Here is a 19,293-nt window from a genome sequence, read left to right as displayed (position 1 = left end):
TTGAGTGGTGCCCCAAATCCTTCATTCTCTTTCTACTTTCAAGAAGTGTCACGTGGACTGTGGAGCTAGGGTTGGGATGTAGTGTGAGTTTCATACGTCTGTGAATTTGAGATGTATAGATTTTAGATCATCTTCCATCACTTTGAAATCAAGAGGTAAAGAGCAGCTCATTCAGTGGGTGGCCATCCTAGGTGGGTCAATTTCACAAAAAAATTAAATATGAAAGTAGATAAGTAAGACGACAGGGTTTTTCTAGGTCAATATGAAGAATATGACTCTCCCAAGACAAAACAGAGGCTCCCAGCTAAGTGGAAAATCAAAAGGAAAGAAGTTATGAGGCTAATATATTCATAATAAGAAAGAGAGCAGTGTCCTAGAATTTTTGAAGCAAGTTTAGTCTACGAGTTGCTTTGTCTTTTTCTTTTTTTTAATCAAGATATTCAGGTTCCAAGCATGTCAATCAGTTTTAAAAGGTCTAATGTATAAAAACCCAGATTTAACAAAATTATAAACTGGGAGAAGCATTACAATAAAATTACCCACAGAGTTTCTTTCTTTTTTTTGGCTGTGTTGGGTGTTCGTCGCTGCGCGTGGGCTTTCTCTAGTTGTGGCGAGCTGGGGCTACTCTTCGTTGCGGTGCGCGGGCTTCTCATTGCGGTGGCTTCTCTTGTTGTGGAGCACAGGCTCTTGGCACAAGGGCTGCAGTAGTTGTGGCACGTGGGCTCAGTAGCTGTGGCTCGCAGGCTCTAGAGCGCAGGCTCAGTTGTTGTGGCGCACTGGCTTAGCTGCCGTGCGGCATGTGGGATCTTTCCGGACCAGGACTCGAACCCATGTCCCCTGCATTGGCAGGCGAATTCTTAACCACTGTGCCACCAGGGAAGTCCCAGAGTTTCTTTAAATATCAATCATTTCCCTTCTCCAAATTCATTCAAACTCTTTTTCTTTTAACTGTACTTTTTAGGCCTACATCTCTTAGGTAAAATCACAATCAGGGTAGAATAGCCTATTACCCAAGATATTTGCATTGCTCCCTCCAAAGTGAACGCTCGGTTGTTTATATAAGAAGTGGAGAACAGCAGGCCAACATCTTCAACTCCAGCACATCCAAATTCTGCTGAAATGTCTGCACACAAGCAAATAGCCAGAGTTGTCAGGGGCCTTAAAATAAAAGTCAAGTACCGTGCTCAATTCTATATCGAAAACGTAATTTATCGCATAAATAAAACTCCCTCAGCAGTGTCCTCTTTCCACACAAAGGACAATGGCATGTTAGCTCTTATTAAAGCTATGAAGCACTAGAGGAAAAGCATCTTCAGAGTTCAGGGAGAGTCACAAGATGCAAAGCTTGCAAACTACTTCTGAACCACTCAGTCTTGCACACATTTTGCCTGGCAGGCGCCATAACCTGAAATAAACCTGAAACTCTCTAAGATGCAGAGGTATCTGGTTGGCAAATTCAGTGGTTAGCATCTAGGGCTTATATGGCCAACATCCTGGGCTAAGTCCAAATGTGAGCCAATTGGCCTAACTATCTTTCAGACTTTATCTTTAAATATAGCCTTGCTCTCTATTAACTGTGGGAGGGGGAAGTGCATGATTCAGTGCCAACCCATATTTATTAAATGGAAACACAATTCAAAGAGAAAGTTCTGTTAGCTGTCATGGGGAGTGTCATCTTTTCATGCAGAAGTTAGTATATATGTAAAAAGTGAACACGGGAACATATGAAACACTTACCAAGAAGCTATACCTGCTGAGAGGTGTTCATCTTGAGATACATAAGAAAAACAGGTGTTCATTTGATCCGCCTCAGAATACACTCCCCATTCCAAATCAAGGGGAAAAGGATTCTGAAGGAGCAATCCTAATTTCTGACAAGGAGACTAGCAAGAGAGAATATAAAAGACATTTAGTAGTAAATGCCCATTGTATTATTATTTAATAAGTAAATTCTAAGCACACAGGAACTATTGTCATGGGCCCACCTTATGAATCATTCAGTACAGAATTCTTTCTCCAAAAGATGTTTGGGAGAGTGGTATGATCCACTATGAAATCATCCTCAAAAATCACAAGGGTGAGAAGCTTTTAAACAGTAAGGACATCAACATGGCAGCGCCAGAGAGTCAGAGAAGCTCTGGTTAAAGTCAATCACAACCAACTTCATTAAAATCCAAACACAGAGGATTTATTTTATGTGGCTGTTTTCTGGACATGGCAGCTTCACAGGCCAGTAGATACACCAAGGATGCTACTGACTAATAAATTCTCTCAGTGCCAGATAGTCTTTGCTGGTTCTGGTTCACTTTTACTAGTTTTCTATTACCACTGCCCTGCAGTGGGTATTGCTCTTCCTTTGTCGTTGTATATGGGTTGATGCTGTGAATCTCAGTTAAGATCCGGTCAGAAAAACAGAAATTAGTGATTTTAACAGAGAGAGATTTAATATAGGGAATGGGCTGCACAGGTGTTAGAGGGCTGCAAGAAAAGAGGTAATATCTGCAGGAGGCAGTCACCACCTCTAGGGCTGGGGAAACAAAAGAAAGGGGTTGGACTTGTCAGAACCTAGAGAGGTGGGGCCTACTCCTCTGAGAAGAGGATACCAGTCAGCCTGCTTCCAGCCCCTGAGAGGGAGCGTGATGAGCCCAATTCTCCGATTACAGAGAGGAGCTGGAAAGTGCAGCCAGCCACTGCCACCAGGATGAAGGGCTACTGTTACAGCAACACTGACTGGAACAGAAAGCAAGCAGGAAGGAGTGAGTGCCTTCTCCCTCCTCTAGCCTTCCAGAGTCGCTTTATTTCCCAGATTGTCAGGATGGATCAAAAATCCAGCTGGTAAAAAGAGAAATGTAGTTTGCAGAGTCCCAAGCCCAGTATCACAAAGCAGTGTCTTTATTATTTATTTATTTTTTTTGTGGTACGCGGGCCTCTCACTGTTGTGGCCTCTCCCGTTGCGGAGCACAGGCTCCGGACACGCAGGCTCGGCGGCCATGGCTCACGGGCCCAGCCGCTCCGCGGCACCTGGGATCTTCCCGGACCGGGGCACGAACCCGCATCCCCTGCATCGGCAGGCAGACTCTCAACCACTGCGCCACCAGGAAGCCCTTTATTTATTTTTTTGAATTTTATTTTATTTATTTTTATACAACAGGTTCTTATTAGTTATCTATTTCATACATATTAGTGTATATATGTCAATCCCAGTCTCCCAATTCATCCCACCCCCCCACCCCCCCGCCGCTTTCCCCCCTTGGTGTCCATACGTTTGTTTCTCTACATCTGTGTCTCTAGTTCTGCCCTGCAAACCGGTTCATCTAAAGCAGTGTCTTTAAAGGAGTGAGTCTGGAGCTGGGAGACAATAGCTCACTAACTAACACACTGTGCAACGAGGTGTTGGATTTCCATGTCATTGTTGCTGCCGGAGTCACTCACATATGCTTACGGTTTGGATGAAATGTTAATTAGAGTGGACTGTTTGCCACAGAGGATTTCATCATTACTGAATCCATAAGAAGCTGTTATGGGGAGACCTCAACCAGAGCTGCTCAGTTTGTTTGCTAGTGATTCTGACTCCCCTGTTGTTGAAGCTCGGGTACTCAATATGCATCACCATTTTTTGCTTTTGTTCAGGCTCAAGTCCGTAGCCTGCCTGCTTCCTTAAATGATTCTGTACACATGGTAAGTGGTCAGGTGGCCAGTCTCCAGAGTTCTAGAAGCATGAAGCCTGAGCTGGGCCATCTGTTGAGGATGTGCTGTTTTGTATTACACACAGGGAAGTGGTGGGCAAAACCCGGAAGTGCACTGGAGGCCTAATGAAAATAAGACCAGTTAAATCTTCCCTCTAAATGTTCATTAGGCCATCTGTTCTTATTAGTGTCCTTATCATTTGGAAACATTACAGAGTTAAGATGAGACACAGTCTGTGGTGGAATTCTAGTCTAACTTGAAATAAACTTTTGAGTAGAGCAATCGTGACTTGTGACATTTCTCTTCCCATTTAGAACCCTGCCCACTTCTAAAGATCTCCATGGTGAAATTTTTTAATAGTTCCTTCCTGAAATATTATACCGGAAAACAGGGTTAGCAGTAGCTACAGAAATGAAAACATAATCTCAGAGTGGCTGATCAATGAAATCAGAACATTTCATAAAAGCAGTGCAGTCATACTTCTGGCCTGTAAATTGCTTTAGGTGCCAAAGGGAATTGGAAGCTTGGTCTATCCTGTCGAGCCAATACTATAATATTAACAACCTGCAACAGACAAGTTTCTGCAACTGCTCAACAGGAAGGAACGCTACCAGATGATTCCGGGGCCTTCTTCAAAGTCCCTGGCTCCTACGCAGGCAAAGCCTTGGCTGTCGACAAGAGCCCCACCCGCTACTGCATGAAGACCCACAATGGTCTTCTCTTTACTCCAGATTCTCTCAGAATGCATGGTCTCATCACCTGGTCTCACATTGGATTTCGTGTTACCTTGGACTGTTCTCTGGTCATCTCCCCTTCTGTGTGTGTATCTCCCACAGTGCTGGCTATACACTGGGAATTTAAGAAATACGTGTAAAATTAAATTGAAATAGTGACACAAAAGAAAAAGCAGAAAAACAGTGAAACTTTCATGTTCCTCTCCCCACCCGCAGAAGTGCTGAAAGTGTTAAGTTCTTTGACTGTAATGATAAAGCCCAAGATACAGAGAGATACAAATAGTAAATCGGCAAGTAGCATCATGTACAATATGCTCTTACAATAACAATCAAATTTACAAACAAATTAGCTGTGGAGTCTGAAGGACATGCTGTAGTTTTCACACTGGGCCTTCATCTCCTGCTGATAGATGACTTTGACTGTAAATTAAAAACTGGAAGTGGTTAAACATTCTGTGTGTTCACAAGTGCCAGTTCCAAAATTGAGGCTTCAGAGAGGAGATGCAAGAAAGGGTGACGGAAACTCAGAGCAATTATGCCTGTTATGAAGATGAGGTAGTGGCAATTACACAGCAGACTCATACAGAGTGTGTACGTGCTGATTGCTCTGAGGGAGCCTCTGAGAACAAACTTTTATAGCACCCATCAGGCCTTGGGTCTCTAGAGGAAGGAAAGATTTTCAGCCACTCGGTCAGTGTGCTTTTGGACAGAACTTATGGCCCCAGGAACCATCTTGGAAGGGATACGTGCTTTTTTCTTAATGAGCTTGAATGAAACTCTTATGTAGCCGAGTGGTTTCATTCACTGTTTCTTTCCTGTTCTCAAGCTTTTTGGTGTCAGGACCCCTTTACACTCCTAAAAATTGTTGGAGACTTCAAAGAGCTTTTCTCTATGTGGGTTTTATCTATTTACTTTATTAGAAAGTAAAAGTGTGAATTTTTTTTAAACACAAAGCTATAGTAGCCTCAGGCACCCTCTGGAAAACTCCACTATATACTCATAAGAAAGTACAAAAGGCAAATAGTATTAAGAATAATTTTGACCTCACAGACCTCCTTGAAAGAGTCTCAGGGATCCCCGAAGTCTGCAGACCAAAATGGAAATACCATATTTCCTCAATTCTAAGACACCATGTATTCTAAAACATAGCATCAATTTGATAACTTTAGGTGGTGAGGAGAGGTGCTCCATTAAATGTATGCGTTGATTATAAGACACAACCTCACTTCAGAAAATTTAAAATATGGAAGGGGTAGGAAATACACTTCTTAAGATTGAGGAAATATGGCAACTCCCACTAACCTCAGTGGGTCTCTGGAAATGCAGATTTACTGACTGAAACATGTTGATGAAAATTAGTTTTTCTTAGAGCTAATTTGTGTTTCACAATTTTTATAATGCATTCATGGACTGAAGATGTTACAGTCAGTGAGGCACTAATGTTTTCATTCAATAAACACTTGTCAACTGTAATACCAGATACCGGAAATACAAAAATGAATGAGACCTCATGCCTGCCCTTGAAGACTCACAGACCTAATAGAAGACAAAGGAAGGCAAACAAATATTTATAGTATAATGGAGAAGCATTGGATCTGAATGAGTCATGGACCTGGAAGAACAGCTTGAAGTACCCGAAGATGGAGCCCTGGGTATTCAGGAATGCTTGAGGTTAATCACTAAGTTTAAGCAATTAGTCATCCTCATAACAAAGGGCTGCCCTAGTGGACTTTGGCACATGTGTCAGTCTCTTTGGGACATTAATTTATGTCAACTTAATTTAATTTTGCAAACACTGGTGATCTATCCAGAGATGTAAACCTAGAAATTTGTTAGACCGGATTGACCATATTGGTATAGTCAGTAGCACCAGTCAAAAACAAAGCCTAACAGAACATTTTCTTGGTTGTGATTGGATTTGGCTGAGAATAATAGAGCCCCTTCCCCCCGCCACACACACACACACACACACACAACAGTGACATAAGCAGGATAGCAGCCACACTAGTATAGTCTAGGACTGGATGGCAGTTCCACGAGGTCGTCTGGGACCCAGGCTCCTATAATTCTGCCCTGCCCACCCGGCACAGAACTTCCATTTTCATGGCTACCTCATGGCCTAAGACATCTGCTAAAATTCCCACCACTTCTATCCATATTGCATACTGGAAGAAAGGGCAATAAGAGGCTCCTTCCAGTTGGGTCAGCTGTCCTTAAGCAGCATCAATTTAAAAGTGTGGATACTTCCACACCTCCTCTTACATCGTATTGCCTTGAACTTTGTCACATGGCTACAGGTAACTGCAAATCAGGCTGGAATGCCTTCGATTCTAGATAGCAGTACGCCCAAATTTTAAGATTAGTGCACTAAAGGAGGAGGAGAGAGTGAAAGAATGATAGGGTAGGTCTAGAACTAGTAGTCTCTGCCACAGGCATCTTAGTAACCACAAATTCAGCATTTTGTTTTGACCCTGATACTGTCTGAGCTTCTTCAAATTTCTAAAAGCCATCTGGAAAGAGTTTGGGTTGGGGCACTTGGAAAGCACAATGATACTTTTCAGAGTGATGGTTCCTATTGATCTTCCTTTTAAATTAAAAGTGTGAATTATTGCAAGATGAAACATACCAGCTCTGCTCAACTTCCACAATGTTTTTGAGACATTGGGGTAGGTGTGATTTAATCTATAGGCTCTGCAGCAAAATGATTCTAAAGATCAGTCCAATTGTAACTCTTGATTAGATTGATCCTGGCTATTCATCTGCAATGAATAATGTGACTTACGTGTCAGTTATTCTGACTGGGCAGCCATGGACACAGACCAGGCTGACACATTTGACCAAAGGTTGAGGGGTTCCTCAAACTCTCCAGCCGTTATTCAGAGAAACACAAGAATGTGGATCTGAGATAATGGGAAATAATTTGCCGGTTGACGAGTCCGTGTAGTCTTAGTGTATTTCATCTTCTAATAATTTCCACTTTTTAAAAGCAAGATCAATAAGGGCCATCGCTCTCAAAGGTGTCATCGTGCTTTCCAACTGCAGAAAACCAAACTTTCTCCAGACGGTTTTTTCCCTCTTTTATAAATTTGAAGAAGCTCAGACAGTATCAGTGTCAAGAAACGAGAAGGCCATTTGCAAACTGACAGAAAGTGATGCTAACAGTCTGCAGTTGTCAACTTTTAGAAGAATGGGGAAGTCTAACATGGAGTTGGCAGAACACCTGGCAGAGAGCACTGCGTCCCGTCACTGCATCTTCCCCCAGGTTGGCATACTACAGAAGCGCTAATCATACGCTTCCTGGAAATTCCTGCTGAAGAGGCCTCAGAGATCAAAAGCAAACAGTCACTTTTCAAATGAGCCACAAGGCTGGAAATGTACTAAAGGAGGGAGATGAGAAGTGTCCTGTTTAGGATAGTTAGACAGGGCCGTTTGGGAAACAGCTGGTTTCTTCAGCACAGTTGAACTTGGGGAAAAGAAGTTATTAGCACTTGGTAGCAATGGCAAAATATAGTAACAGTCATGATGTGTTTCTGAGGCTTTTCCATGGAAAGTAATTTCTTAAAATGGATGGAGTGGAACAGAAGTACTCTACTGCTCTGTGTCACTAGCAACACCCTGTACCTATTAGAAAATGAAGGAAATGAAGTCAGCCAAAGGTTGTCAGTTACATGAGGGCAGGGCCTAGTCTGTCTTGGTTAGAGCTGGCTCCTTAGTGCCTAGCATAATGCCTAAAATGGGATAAAGAGCCATTTATTGGCAGAAGAAAGGAAAATAAAGTAGCATGTTCTACACTTGGAACTGCACCAAGAGTACTGTTACAAATAACAGTGGGGAATCCAAGTAATAAGCTGAAATATTAGCCATGAAATTGGCTGACAAATGTATGAGAAATAATATATCCCAATATAAGCCAAATGTTTCTTGGAGGACACACAGCTTAAAAGGATTCTCAAGCAATGGAATAAATGAACAAGGAGGGAATGGCCGGTGACAGAGAAGCAAGGGAAACCTTGAAAGAGCATGACGATGTGACTGCACTTAAGAGTTCATGAGAGGGACTTCCCTGGCGGTCCAGTGGTTAGGACTCTGCACTTCCATTTCACGGGGCACAGGTTCAATCCCTGGTTGGGGAACTAAGATCCCACAAGCCATGAGGCACAGCCCCCCCCAAAAAAAAAATCAAATAAGGGTTCATGAGATAGCCAAGGAATAGAACATGTCCATAGTCAGACAGGAATGAGAAGAAATACAGGCATGTTCCATAATAAAAAGTAGCCTTTACAGAGCTCTTTCTGTGTACCAGGCACTGTGCTAAGTGCTTTATGTAGATTTTTTGGGTATAATTCCTATAATAAATTTTTGAGAAGGTATTATCACTATACCCAATTTCTAGATAAGTAAACTGAGGCTCAGAGAGGTTAACTGATTTGCTCCAAGGTCACAGAGTTAGCAAATAACAAAATTTTGAACCCAGGAAGTCTTAACTCTGAAGCCTGAGCTCCTAACCACTTCCTTCTACTACATCTGAGCCTTTTTCTACGGAGAGAGTATATAGCTTCCATCAGACTCCCGAAGGACTTTGTAAATCCAAAAAAGTATGAGAAACAGTGTAGCAGACTCTAAGCCCATGAAGGCAGGGACCTTGTCTGTCTGAATCAGCATCAGATATTTGCGAGAGGCGTGGAGGGACAGCTAGGTAAATGTGTGAATGTACTGGTGAAGATCTGGCCTCCAAATTGATTCTCCTGCATCAATCTGGTCTCCCTCCAGCCTGCTCCCCAAACTGCAGCCTGAGTAATCTTTCTAAAGCCCTAGTCTGACCATGTCAACCCCCAACTTTAAAGATCTTCATTGACTCCTCAACACCCTCAGTTCAAGTCAAAAGTCCTTAGCCTACACAGCCCTTCATGGCTTAATGCAGCGGTTCTCAACAAGGGACAGTTTTCCCCTTAGGGGACATTTGGTAATGTCTGGAGACATTTTTGGTTGTCACAGCTCAAGGGAGGGTGCTACCTGCATTTAGTGAATAAAGGCCAGAGACGCTGCTAAATATCTCGTACTGCACAGGACAGGCCCCACAACGAAGAATCACCTGGTCCCAAATGACAATAGTGTCTCAGTGGAGAGACTTAAAATTAGTCCCCGGCAAACACTGAAACTTCATTTACCACCACTGCCTACCCTACTTATGCTCCAGCAATCCCAGACTGCGGTGAGCTCCACACGCCCATACGGTTTCGTGCTTCTGTGCTTTTGTTCGTTCTTTTCCCTCTGCTGAGATCACTCTTCCCACCTTGCTTTTTCTCAGTACCTTTGCTTCATCCTTCAAGATTAAGTTTACATCTCTCTTCTAGGAGTATTGCCCCAAACTTCCTCCTCTGTGTTCCCATGTCACCCTGGGCATGTGTCTGTCGTGTCACTTAACCACGTGATATTGAAATGACCTGTTTCTGTATCTGCCTTCTGTCACTTGACCGTGAACTCATAAAGGGCAGGGACCTTTGTAATAGTGCCTGAGACAGAGTAGGCACCACAAAGCATTGAACTGAAAGATAACAAATGACAGAGAGAAAGACAAATCACTCAACTCCTAATGAGCTTTGACCTTCTCAGGAACAAAACAAAACAAAACAAAAGGTTGAAATCAACCTTTAGGTTGAATCTAACCAGGTAAAGGGGAGGCCAGACTTGGTGAGGAGAGCGTGAAGAAACATGTCCACTCTTCTAGGTGAGGAATCAGACGGCATAGAGGCGAAGCGCAGACATCTGAAAATGGGGATATTGATAGTTTCTTTCTCAAGTGATTGCTCTAAGCATATAAAGTAATAATCCATGTAAAGAGCCTGATACATAGGAAGCACTCAATAAACAGTAATTACTTATATTAAAGGCTCAGATGAGTGGGCCTGTAATTTTACAGATGTTATTGTTTAGGACCAGTTCAAAGGAAGGGGCAGCACCTATTTATATTTAAAAAGTAAGTCAATTTAAAGAAAAATATTAAGTCAATAATAGTGCAAGTGGTGGACAGCTAAGGCAAAATTCATGAAGCTGTTATGTGGACAACTGAAGTCTGGGAAACGGAGCTGAAAAGGAACTATATTGAATGGTAACTGGACTAGGTTCCTTCTAGCGCTAAAGGTTTATGACTTTGAGACCATTTTTCATGTTAATACCATTTGCTATCCCATACTTTGTCCAGGCACTGGGCTCAGTACCTTGCCTCCTTATCACAATTGATCCGCACAATATCTCTGAAAAGTAGGTAGACTATCATCAGCTTCTTTTCCTTATTGCAGATGAAGAAATCAGAGACTCATAGAAGATACCTCATTTGCCTAGGGTTACACACTAGTATGGGAAGGAACCAGCCTTGAAACTGTTAGGGAGCGCCTCAGTTTACAAATTATGGTCTGTGTCTACAGTGTGGGATAACTGAGGAATTTTCTGGTTTAGTCTAATCAAGGGCTCATATTTAGATATTGCTGTTACACATGGATTTTCCCCGATAGGATTCTGTGGCTTTATAAACTACTACTTAGGTCAAAATTAGCTGACTCTTTAAACCAGCCATGGGACTGGCTGACCTGAGGGCCAAGTGCCTTCAAGGCAGATTTTCAATTAGCAGAGGAAGGCATGGTGCTGTCAAGACTTGACATCCAGACCAAGAGCCCCTTTCTGCTGTGGGTTATTTCTCAGGGAAGGTTGTTGGGAGATGGGCACATTCTACCAGCTGGCGGCAACACCAGTGACCTTTAATGCTAGTTTAGCTTGAATACATTTTGACATTTCAAGCAAATTAATGTATTTTTACAAGGTGGGGCACCGACCACAAATTAGGCCAAATGGTTTCCCTGCAGGCTGAGTTACTGTGCAAAGATTCTCCCACCACCCCCAAAAGAAATGTTTATTTCTCTCTACCTGGACAAGTGCCAACAGCCCTCAGGGGTTAACCTTAGTCCCACCTCAGTAGTCTATAATTCTGGGGTCTCTCTGCAACTAACAGATGCTAATTCTGACAGCCGGAATGAGGCAAAGACTCCAATCCCCACGTTACATTGTGTGTTATGGAAATGCCTCGGTATAAAGCACCAGTTCCTTGAAAAATTACGTGGAAAAGAGAGTATCTAACATGAGAAGCAGATAGAAGGAACTAACAACCTACGAGAGGTGAAAAGGTCCAGTTTCTGAAAAGACAGACCCTAGACTACTAAGTAGCCACACATCTTTCATCTGAGGCGTTTTCAGAGACAAATCAAATGGGAATTAAAGGGATTCTGTGTAGCTCCTACAGAAAGTGTCTCAGAAGCACAGAGGCCACTTTAGTCACAGGAAACTGCCAGAGGGTGACTTATTTGATGGAACAGAAAACAAACAGACACAATAGCTGGTGTATTTTTGAGGCAATTTTAAACCTAATAAACATGCCACCAATAGCGTTGACTTAAATCAGCTCGGGCGAGGTGGAGAATTTAACAGCTCGTCTTCCAACTACCAGCCTTTATCTCAGAGGCGGCCTTGACAGCAGAGAGCAGAGTCCAAAACATGGCCTGCTCTGACTTCTGCCAGGTGTGTGCCGTCCCCGGCCTCTGCCCCGGCCTCAGCTCTCAGAGCGGGGATAATTAGAACGTCATTTCTGCCAGCTTTGTTTTTTCTGGGTCACTGACTTCAGACTTGATCAAAATACGAGTGTTGGACTGAAATCAATTGGTTTCCTCTTCCTTAGCCAGCCCCAGCTTATTTCCTGGGGGACTGTGCTCCAGAGGCCCAGCGCACACAGACAGCTTCTGTAGCAGCCCGATGGTGTGTATAGAGGTCCAGAGTGAGGGCTGTGGAGGGGTCCACAGCGCAGGCGCTCCATCTCCCTGCTCTCCCTCTCCGTGGCAGGGCGCTGACATGCAAGGGCCTCAGACAGACGTGCTGAGGAGCACATCACAGCAAACTGCTCTGGGAGCTGTTAAGGCTGGTGTTTAATGTTTATCCAATGGCCTCAGTTTGAAAGGCTCTGTAGAACATGCATAACAGAAGCTCAGCTTTATACTCCATTAGCATTCAAATTCCTAGCTGTCCAGAGGCATATGGTACTGACCAGAGAAGGCCAGCCTATGTCAAGGCTGAGGGCATGTAGAGACAGGAGGACAGGTTGAGGCTGCTGGATGTCTGGGAGAGACACTCAGAGACAGGGGACAAAGAGACCCAAGTGGTACAAGAGGAGAGGTCAAAGACAACCTTTGTCTTCTTTATAACATCACCAGTTGCCCTCCATTAAGAGACAGAATTAGAGGGAAGGGCTTTATCTCAGACTGGCCTTTGTCCACTTCATTACTGAGTGGAAGGCCCCTGGAAATAGTGGGCCTCAGAATGCGATGATAGCATATATCTTGTTTTCAGACTTTCGGATTCAATAAGAAAAACAAAGCTTTCCTCGGGCTTTCACTCAAGGCAAAAAGAATTGCAGCTACATTACTGTTACTGTCTTGGCCAGGAATGGGGCAGACTCTTCTGCCTTTGCCTAGCCATAAGAGAAGAGAAATAAAGTACAGAATAAGTGAGTGGTGGAGTCGAGAGTGCACGTAACGTAGTTCTCTGAGAAGTGCCCGGTGATAAATAGCAGCTGTCGAGGAGATGTCAGGGTAGACATTGGGCTGACTCCTGTGTTGAGGAAGGAACTAGAGTAGATCCGTGTTTGCTTGGCCTGTGTGTCCCATTGCCCAGCACAGCACTTGGCACCAGCACGCCAGACACACACACACACACACACACACACACACACACACACACACCAGTCCTTTTGCTTCTAACTCCTTAATGTGTCTCAAATCCATCTACTTCTCTCCATCCCCACTGTCGCCAACCTAATTCAGGCCACCATCATCCCTCACCTGGACCACTGCAGGAGCCTCTTAACTAGCGGCCTGTTTCCCATCTCACCTCCTCCTCCAATATGATCTCAACAGCAGAAAGGGTGATCCCTCTAGAACCCAAATATGATTATGTCACATCCCTACTTAAAGCCATCAGAATAAAACTGGATATGTACATCTCTCCATTACCTGGTGAATTAGTCTGCTGGGGCTACCACAACGAAACACCACAGACCAGGTGGCTTTAACAAGAGAAAGTGATACTCTCATAGTTCTGGAGGTGGGAAGTTCAAGATCGAGGTGTCGGCAGGTTTGGCTTCTCCTGAGATCTCTCTCCTTGGCTTGCAGACGCCCATCCTCTTACTGTGTCCTCACAGGGGCTTTTCTCTGTGCATACACATTCCTGGTATTTCCTCCTTCCTATAAGGACCTGAGAGCCCCACCCTTATGACCTCATTTAACCTTTATTGCCTCTGTCAAGGCCTCATCTCCAAATACAGTCCCATTAGAGGTTAGACTTCAGCATGTGAATTTAGAGGGGCACAATTCAGTCCTGATACCTAGCCACTGTATACCTCCTGATTCTCACCGATCACCTCTCCATCACTCAGCCTGTATTAGCCTTACTGGATTGTTTGTAGTATCTGGATGGGCCATACTGTCTCTAATCTCTGAACCTTTACCCATGCTGCTCCCTCTCCCTGGATTGCCCTCAACTCTGCTGCCTGCCATTTCCACCTCATTCCTCTCCTACTGGTCATTGCAGACCCTATTTAGGTACCACCTTCTCTGGAAATAACCTGCCTCCTGACTCCTAGTCTGGGTAAAGAGCTCTCACGTCCTCTCTGCTGCCTCCTTCTCATGACATGGAGAGTAATTGCCTGATGGCTCTCCAAGGGTTCTTGTAGACCATGAGGCATTTGAAGGCAGAAGCTGTGTCATTTTGGAGATCTTTTGAATGCCCAAAGCCTAGCACAAGGCTTAGCACAGAGAAGGTGCTCAGCAAACATCCAATGAAAGAACAAACCAACCTGTTTCTTTGCTGAGGAAAGAAGGATGTGGAGTGAACCAGGTCAAGCCACATGAGCAGTGCATTACAACTTAGGATTCCAAATCCCCAGCTGATGAACCGTACCTGAGTACTCCACAAGACAGATGCTAGGTCTGTGCCAAGGAAAGGTCCTGTCCCCAGAGGTTGCTGATGGAGTAAAATCGGGTTTCTCTAGCACTCTGTTGTCCAGATGCCTCTATGACTTTGCTGTTCCATGCATCTACAGAGCAGTGAGAGAGATTTGCATCTCATAGTGCCACAGAAGCCCTAGAGCAGTGGTCCTCAAACTTTATTGTGCTTCAGAATCACGTGGAGGACTTGTTAAAACATGGCTGGCTGGGCTCCAACTCCAGAGTTTCTGATTCAGTAAGTCTAGGTTGGGGCCTGAGGATTTGTATTTCTAACTGGTTCTCAGGTGAATCTCTTGCTGCTGGTCCAGAGACCACACTCTGAGAAGGATCCTTCTGGAATTATAGCAGAAAATAATTCACGTTATGTTGGAAATGGCATAAATGGTAAATGTGTTTACCAGAGCACTCAATCAACTGTCCTTCCGAACTTTGCCGGATAACACCAACATTGCTGAAATTCATGAGACGGGGAACCAATAAGCCAATTTTTCTTTCAAGGTAAAACGGCCCCGGAAAGATATTGTAACCTAATGGTGTGTGTTCTGTTCTTTTTGCAGGTGCGATTAGAGTGGCCAACAGACCTTGCAGTCAATCCCTTGGACAATTCATTGTACGTCTTGGATAACAACATTGTGCTTCAAATTTCTGAGAACAGGCGAGTGCGGATCATTGCAGGGCGCCCCATTCACTGCCAGGTGCCGGGCATCGATCATTTCTTGGTCAGCAAGGTAGCAATTCACTCCACTCTGGAGTCAGCAAGGGCCATCAGCGTCTCCCACAGCGGGCTGCTCTTCATAGCTGAAACAGACGAGAGGAAAGTAAACCGCATTCAGCAAGTTACCACCAATGGGGAGATCTCCATCATGGCTGGTGCCCCCACTGACTGTGACTGCAAAATTGATCCCAACTGTGACTGTTTTTCAGGTATGACCTTTTTAGCAATTCAGTAGCTCCCCCTCTCTGTTTTCAAAAGAAAAACGTGCATCAGAAAAGTCAAAAAAAGAACAAAAGTATTACTTGTAAACATTGGTGCGAGGCACTGGAGAAAGCGATGGATTGGGGGTCAGATAGCTTAGTATCTTGTCCTTGTTCTGCAGCTGACTCACTGAGTGACCCTAGGAAAGCCATAAAACCCCTTCATGACTCACTTCATCTGCTAAGTAGAGAGACCACGTGTCTCAGTTATATCACCTTGCTGTTTTGAAGATAAACTAGTATAATAAAAGTTTTGGTACTCTAAGAAGTTAAGACCACTCTACAAATGTAAGATCATGATATTATTTGTACTTTGGATAAAGGGAAGCTAGGTAAAACCTACATTTACTGATTTAGCTAAGGAAAAAATTACTTCCAATAAGTGACTGGTTTCCAGATTAACAGTGTGTGCTATTTGAAACCCAAAGGGACTAGAAGCAGACTGCTTTCAGGATACAAGGGCAAAATTAAATCTCACAATGGAGGGTTCTCAGGACATCAGTCTGCTACTTACGTTGTTTTTTTTTTAAACCAAAATTTTCTCCATAACCAGTAGCGCCCTTTACTTCAATTGAAATGGGGGGGTGGGGGGGGGAAAGAGCCTTTTCTCCAAAACACAGAGTGGATATTCCAGACAGTAAACAGTCCTGTAAGTGTCAATAGATGCATTTACTGCTGGTACGTGGACATCCCTCCATGCTGCATGCCGCCCTATTAAACTGCTCATCCACGCCCAAATGGTTCTTTTAACCTTTGCCTTTCCTTGGGACAGAGGAATCAAGAGTGAGCAACTTGGTCAATATGCCTTTTGATTGATATTTCCAATGTTTTCCTGGACAACTAGTTTTATAGTTATTTTGCTAATTGATATCTTTCTTTCAAGGCAAAACTGGAATGTTTATTCCAGTTATCAAATTTGATGTTTTGAATCATTGTCACACTTGCAGACTTAGTGTACTTTCACAATATGACAATGAAAGTTAACAGAAGAAAGGTGTCTGGGCACAGTAGGACTGGAAAGCCCTGAGATAGATGCCATGAGCATGGACAGGCGTAAGTCTCTGGCTAGATTTGGGGTGGCTGTCGTCATTTGCTGTTTTTGTATCTTTAGATACAGAAGAGCAGGATTGACGATTTCACAAAATCGGTGTTAACTGAGAGAATTGCATCTCACTGTTCATCTTTAGTGGCACTGACTCCAGAATTGTGAATAATGGGTTTCAGATATCCAGCTGGGGCATGTGGAGAATGTTGGTTCACTGACTGTCCCCTTCTTGATGCACAGCGATTTCTGTATATGGTATGTTTGTATAAGTGCTTGTGACCACAACTATTAACATCAGGGTCTTTCTCCCACAGGTGATGGTGGCTATGCCAAAGATGCAAAGATGAAAGCCCCTTCCTCCTTAGCAGTGTCACCTGATGGTACCCTCTACGTGGCAGACCTTGGGAATGTTCGAATTCGTACCATTAGCAGGAACCAAGCCCACTTGAATGACATGAACCTTTATGAGATCGCATCACCTGCTGATCAGGAACTGTACCAGTTCACTGTCAATGGAACCCACCTGCACACCTTGAACTTGATAACGAGGGACTATGTGTATAATTTCACCTACAATGCCGAAGGCGACTTGGGTGCAATTACCAGCAACAATGGCAATTCTGTGCACATTCGCCGAGACGCAAGCGGGATGCCCCTTTGGCTTGTGGTGCCTGGCGGGCAGGTGTACTGGCTGACCATAAGCAGCAACGGAGTCCTGAAAAGAGTGTCAGCCCAAGGCTACAATCTGGCCTTGATGACCTATCCAGGAAACACGGGGCTCCTGGCTACCAAAAGTAACGAAAATGGATGGACGACCGTTTATGAGTAAGTTTCTAAATCTCAACATGGGCTTTATTAGGTTTGTATTTGCAATTGTATTACAGTGGGAAAATGACTTAGTAATTGCTGAGTGTTGCATGCTATTTTCTCCTAACAGCCACAATAAAAAAAAAAAAGTCAAGGAGAAAATTTTACCCAACTCCTAGGCTTCGAACCCATTTCTCCAGAGCAAGCACTTTTGCAGAGCATAATAATAAAAACATAGGCTGAATGAAGAATCAAGCATGGCGCTGCACGAGACAAGAATGAGGCGGAAGTCCACGTGCTCGAGAAATTTACAGCATAGCCGGGAAAACAAGGGAAAATTTCATTTAAATGACAAAACGAGAAAATAGTTCTAAAGTAGCAAAGAAGCAGTGTAGCTTAACTAGTATTTATTGATCGCTGTGGGGTTTAACGAATGAATGAATGTGTACGCAGCCCAGCCCAGCCCAACTCAGTTTAAGTTGTGAAATGACGTGGGGCAAATGCTGAAACAGGAGAAGCTGCACTCCACTGGCTGCTTCTGGGAAATGTGGAGTCAAAAGCTTCAGTACAGGCCTGCGCCCTCCCCTCAGTTTCCCTGCACAAGGCAAAGACTCCAATACATTTGGGTATTCACAGACCGGGTCTGTGATAACTTTGTTTAACTGGGAATTAACAGAAGGTGTGTCTGACGGCAGGCTACTAGGAGGTGTCCTGTCATGGACATAGAGACCATCGTCCTTGCCTTTTAAGGCTGGACAACGTTATTTGCAAGTCAACCCATTTAGAAAGCTAGTTTGCCAGCGCTCGGCAAGCATCTTCCCCACGAAGGGAATTGCTGAATTTTTAACCAGTTTACCAAGTGAAGATAATGCATGGAACTGAACCCAGAGCCTGAAATGGCATTCAAGTTGAGGAACGTGAGAAGCGGAGATACTAAATACGAGGAGTTCCAGGTGTGACTCTTCCGTGAGAATGTAGGGAATATGAAGAGAATAGATCCCACGAAACCCTCCTGAGGAAAGGGACAAAACAGTTGGCCTTCAAGTTTTGGATCATTTCCCAAAGAGATGCCACTTATACAAAAGAGCTGGACAGCTATTTTAGTTTCACTGAGAAAAATGTATTCAGTTTCTGTTGCAGGTCTTCCTCTATTTCTGGAAAAATTTCTCTTACATCTTAATAAAAGTCATAAAAGCTACTGTTCACTGAGGGTTTACTATGTGCTAGGTCCTAAGGTAGGTGATTTACATAAAGTATTTTGTTTGAGCTCCAAAATAACAACATGGGATACGTGCTCCTGGTTTGCCTATTTTATGGATGAGGAAACTGAGGCCCAGCATGGTGAGCTTGTCCTGATTCACACAGATGTCCAGGATTCAAACTGCAACAGTCTGACTCAAGAGCCCACATTTTGAAATATACTACCCTTAAGAAAGATAAAAGTTCTAATGAGAATATCTTTTCTCAGAAATTCACACAAGATCACACTGCAGCTGAAATTAGACAAATAACTTTTTTTTTTTTTTCCGTACGCGGGCCTCTCACCGCTGTGGCCTCTCCCGTTGCGGAGCACAGGCTCCGGACGCGCAGGCTCAGCGGCCATGGCTCACGGGCCCAGCCACTCCGCGGCACGTGGGATCTTCCCGGACCGGGGCACGAACCCGCGTCCCCTGCATCGGCAGGCGGACTCTCAACCACTGCGCCACCAGGGAAGCCCGACAAACAACTATTTTGAAAGCTAATGGTTAAATTCAGTTAAGCAACAAGAAATGGCAGAATTATTAACTAGTTTTCAAAATAACCAGTTCAACCGTTCACTTATTTACCAATCATCACATTGTACTCTTGAAATACATGCAATTTTATGTCAATTATACCTCAATAAAACTAGAGAAAAAACCCCCACAAAATAACCGTTTAACCATTCATTTATTTATTCAACAAACATTTGTTAAGCAGCTAGTGTGCGCCTGGCAGTGCTCTGGCGCTGGGGATATAG

The 19,293-nt window shown here is 43.8% G+C and overlaps 1 protein-coding gene across 4 annotated transcripts in view; it reads left to right on the top strand.

The window, feature by feature from the left end:
• The window catches only part of TENM1 (teneurin transmembrane protein 1), a 572,765-nt gene that overhangs the window by 513,267 nt on the left and 40,205 nt on the right, over positions 1–19,293 (top strand). For all 4 annotated transcript variants that reach the window (XM_065900559.1, XM_065900557.1, XM_065900558.1 and 1 more), the window contains 2 exons: positions 15,025–15,391; positions 16,802–17,312. In XM_065900559.1, coding sequence (XP_065756631.1) covers positions 15,025–15,391; positions 16,802–17,312 — 878 coding nt within the window. The remainder of the gene's footprint in view (positions 1–15,024; positions 15,392–16,801; positions 17,313–19,293) is intronic.

Source organism: Phocoena phocoena, chromosome X (assembly GCF_963924675.1).
Source record: "Phocoena phocoena chromosome X, mPhoPho1.1, whole genome shotgun sequence".
Lineage (NCBI taxonomy): Eukaryota > Metazoa > Chordata > Mammalia > Artiodactyla > Phocoenidae > Phocoena > Phocoena phocoena.
Note: the sequence above shows the minus strand (reverse complement) of the source record. Positions and strands in the feature narration are given on the sequence as shown.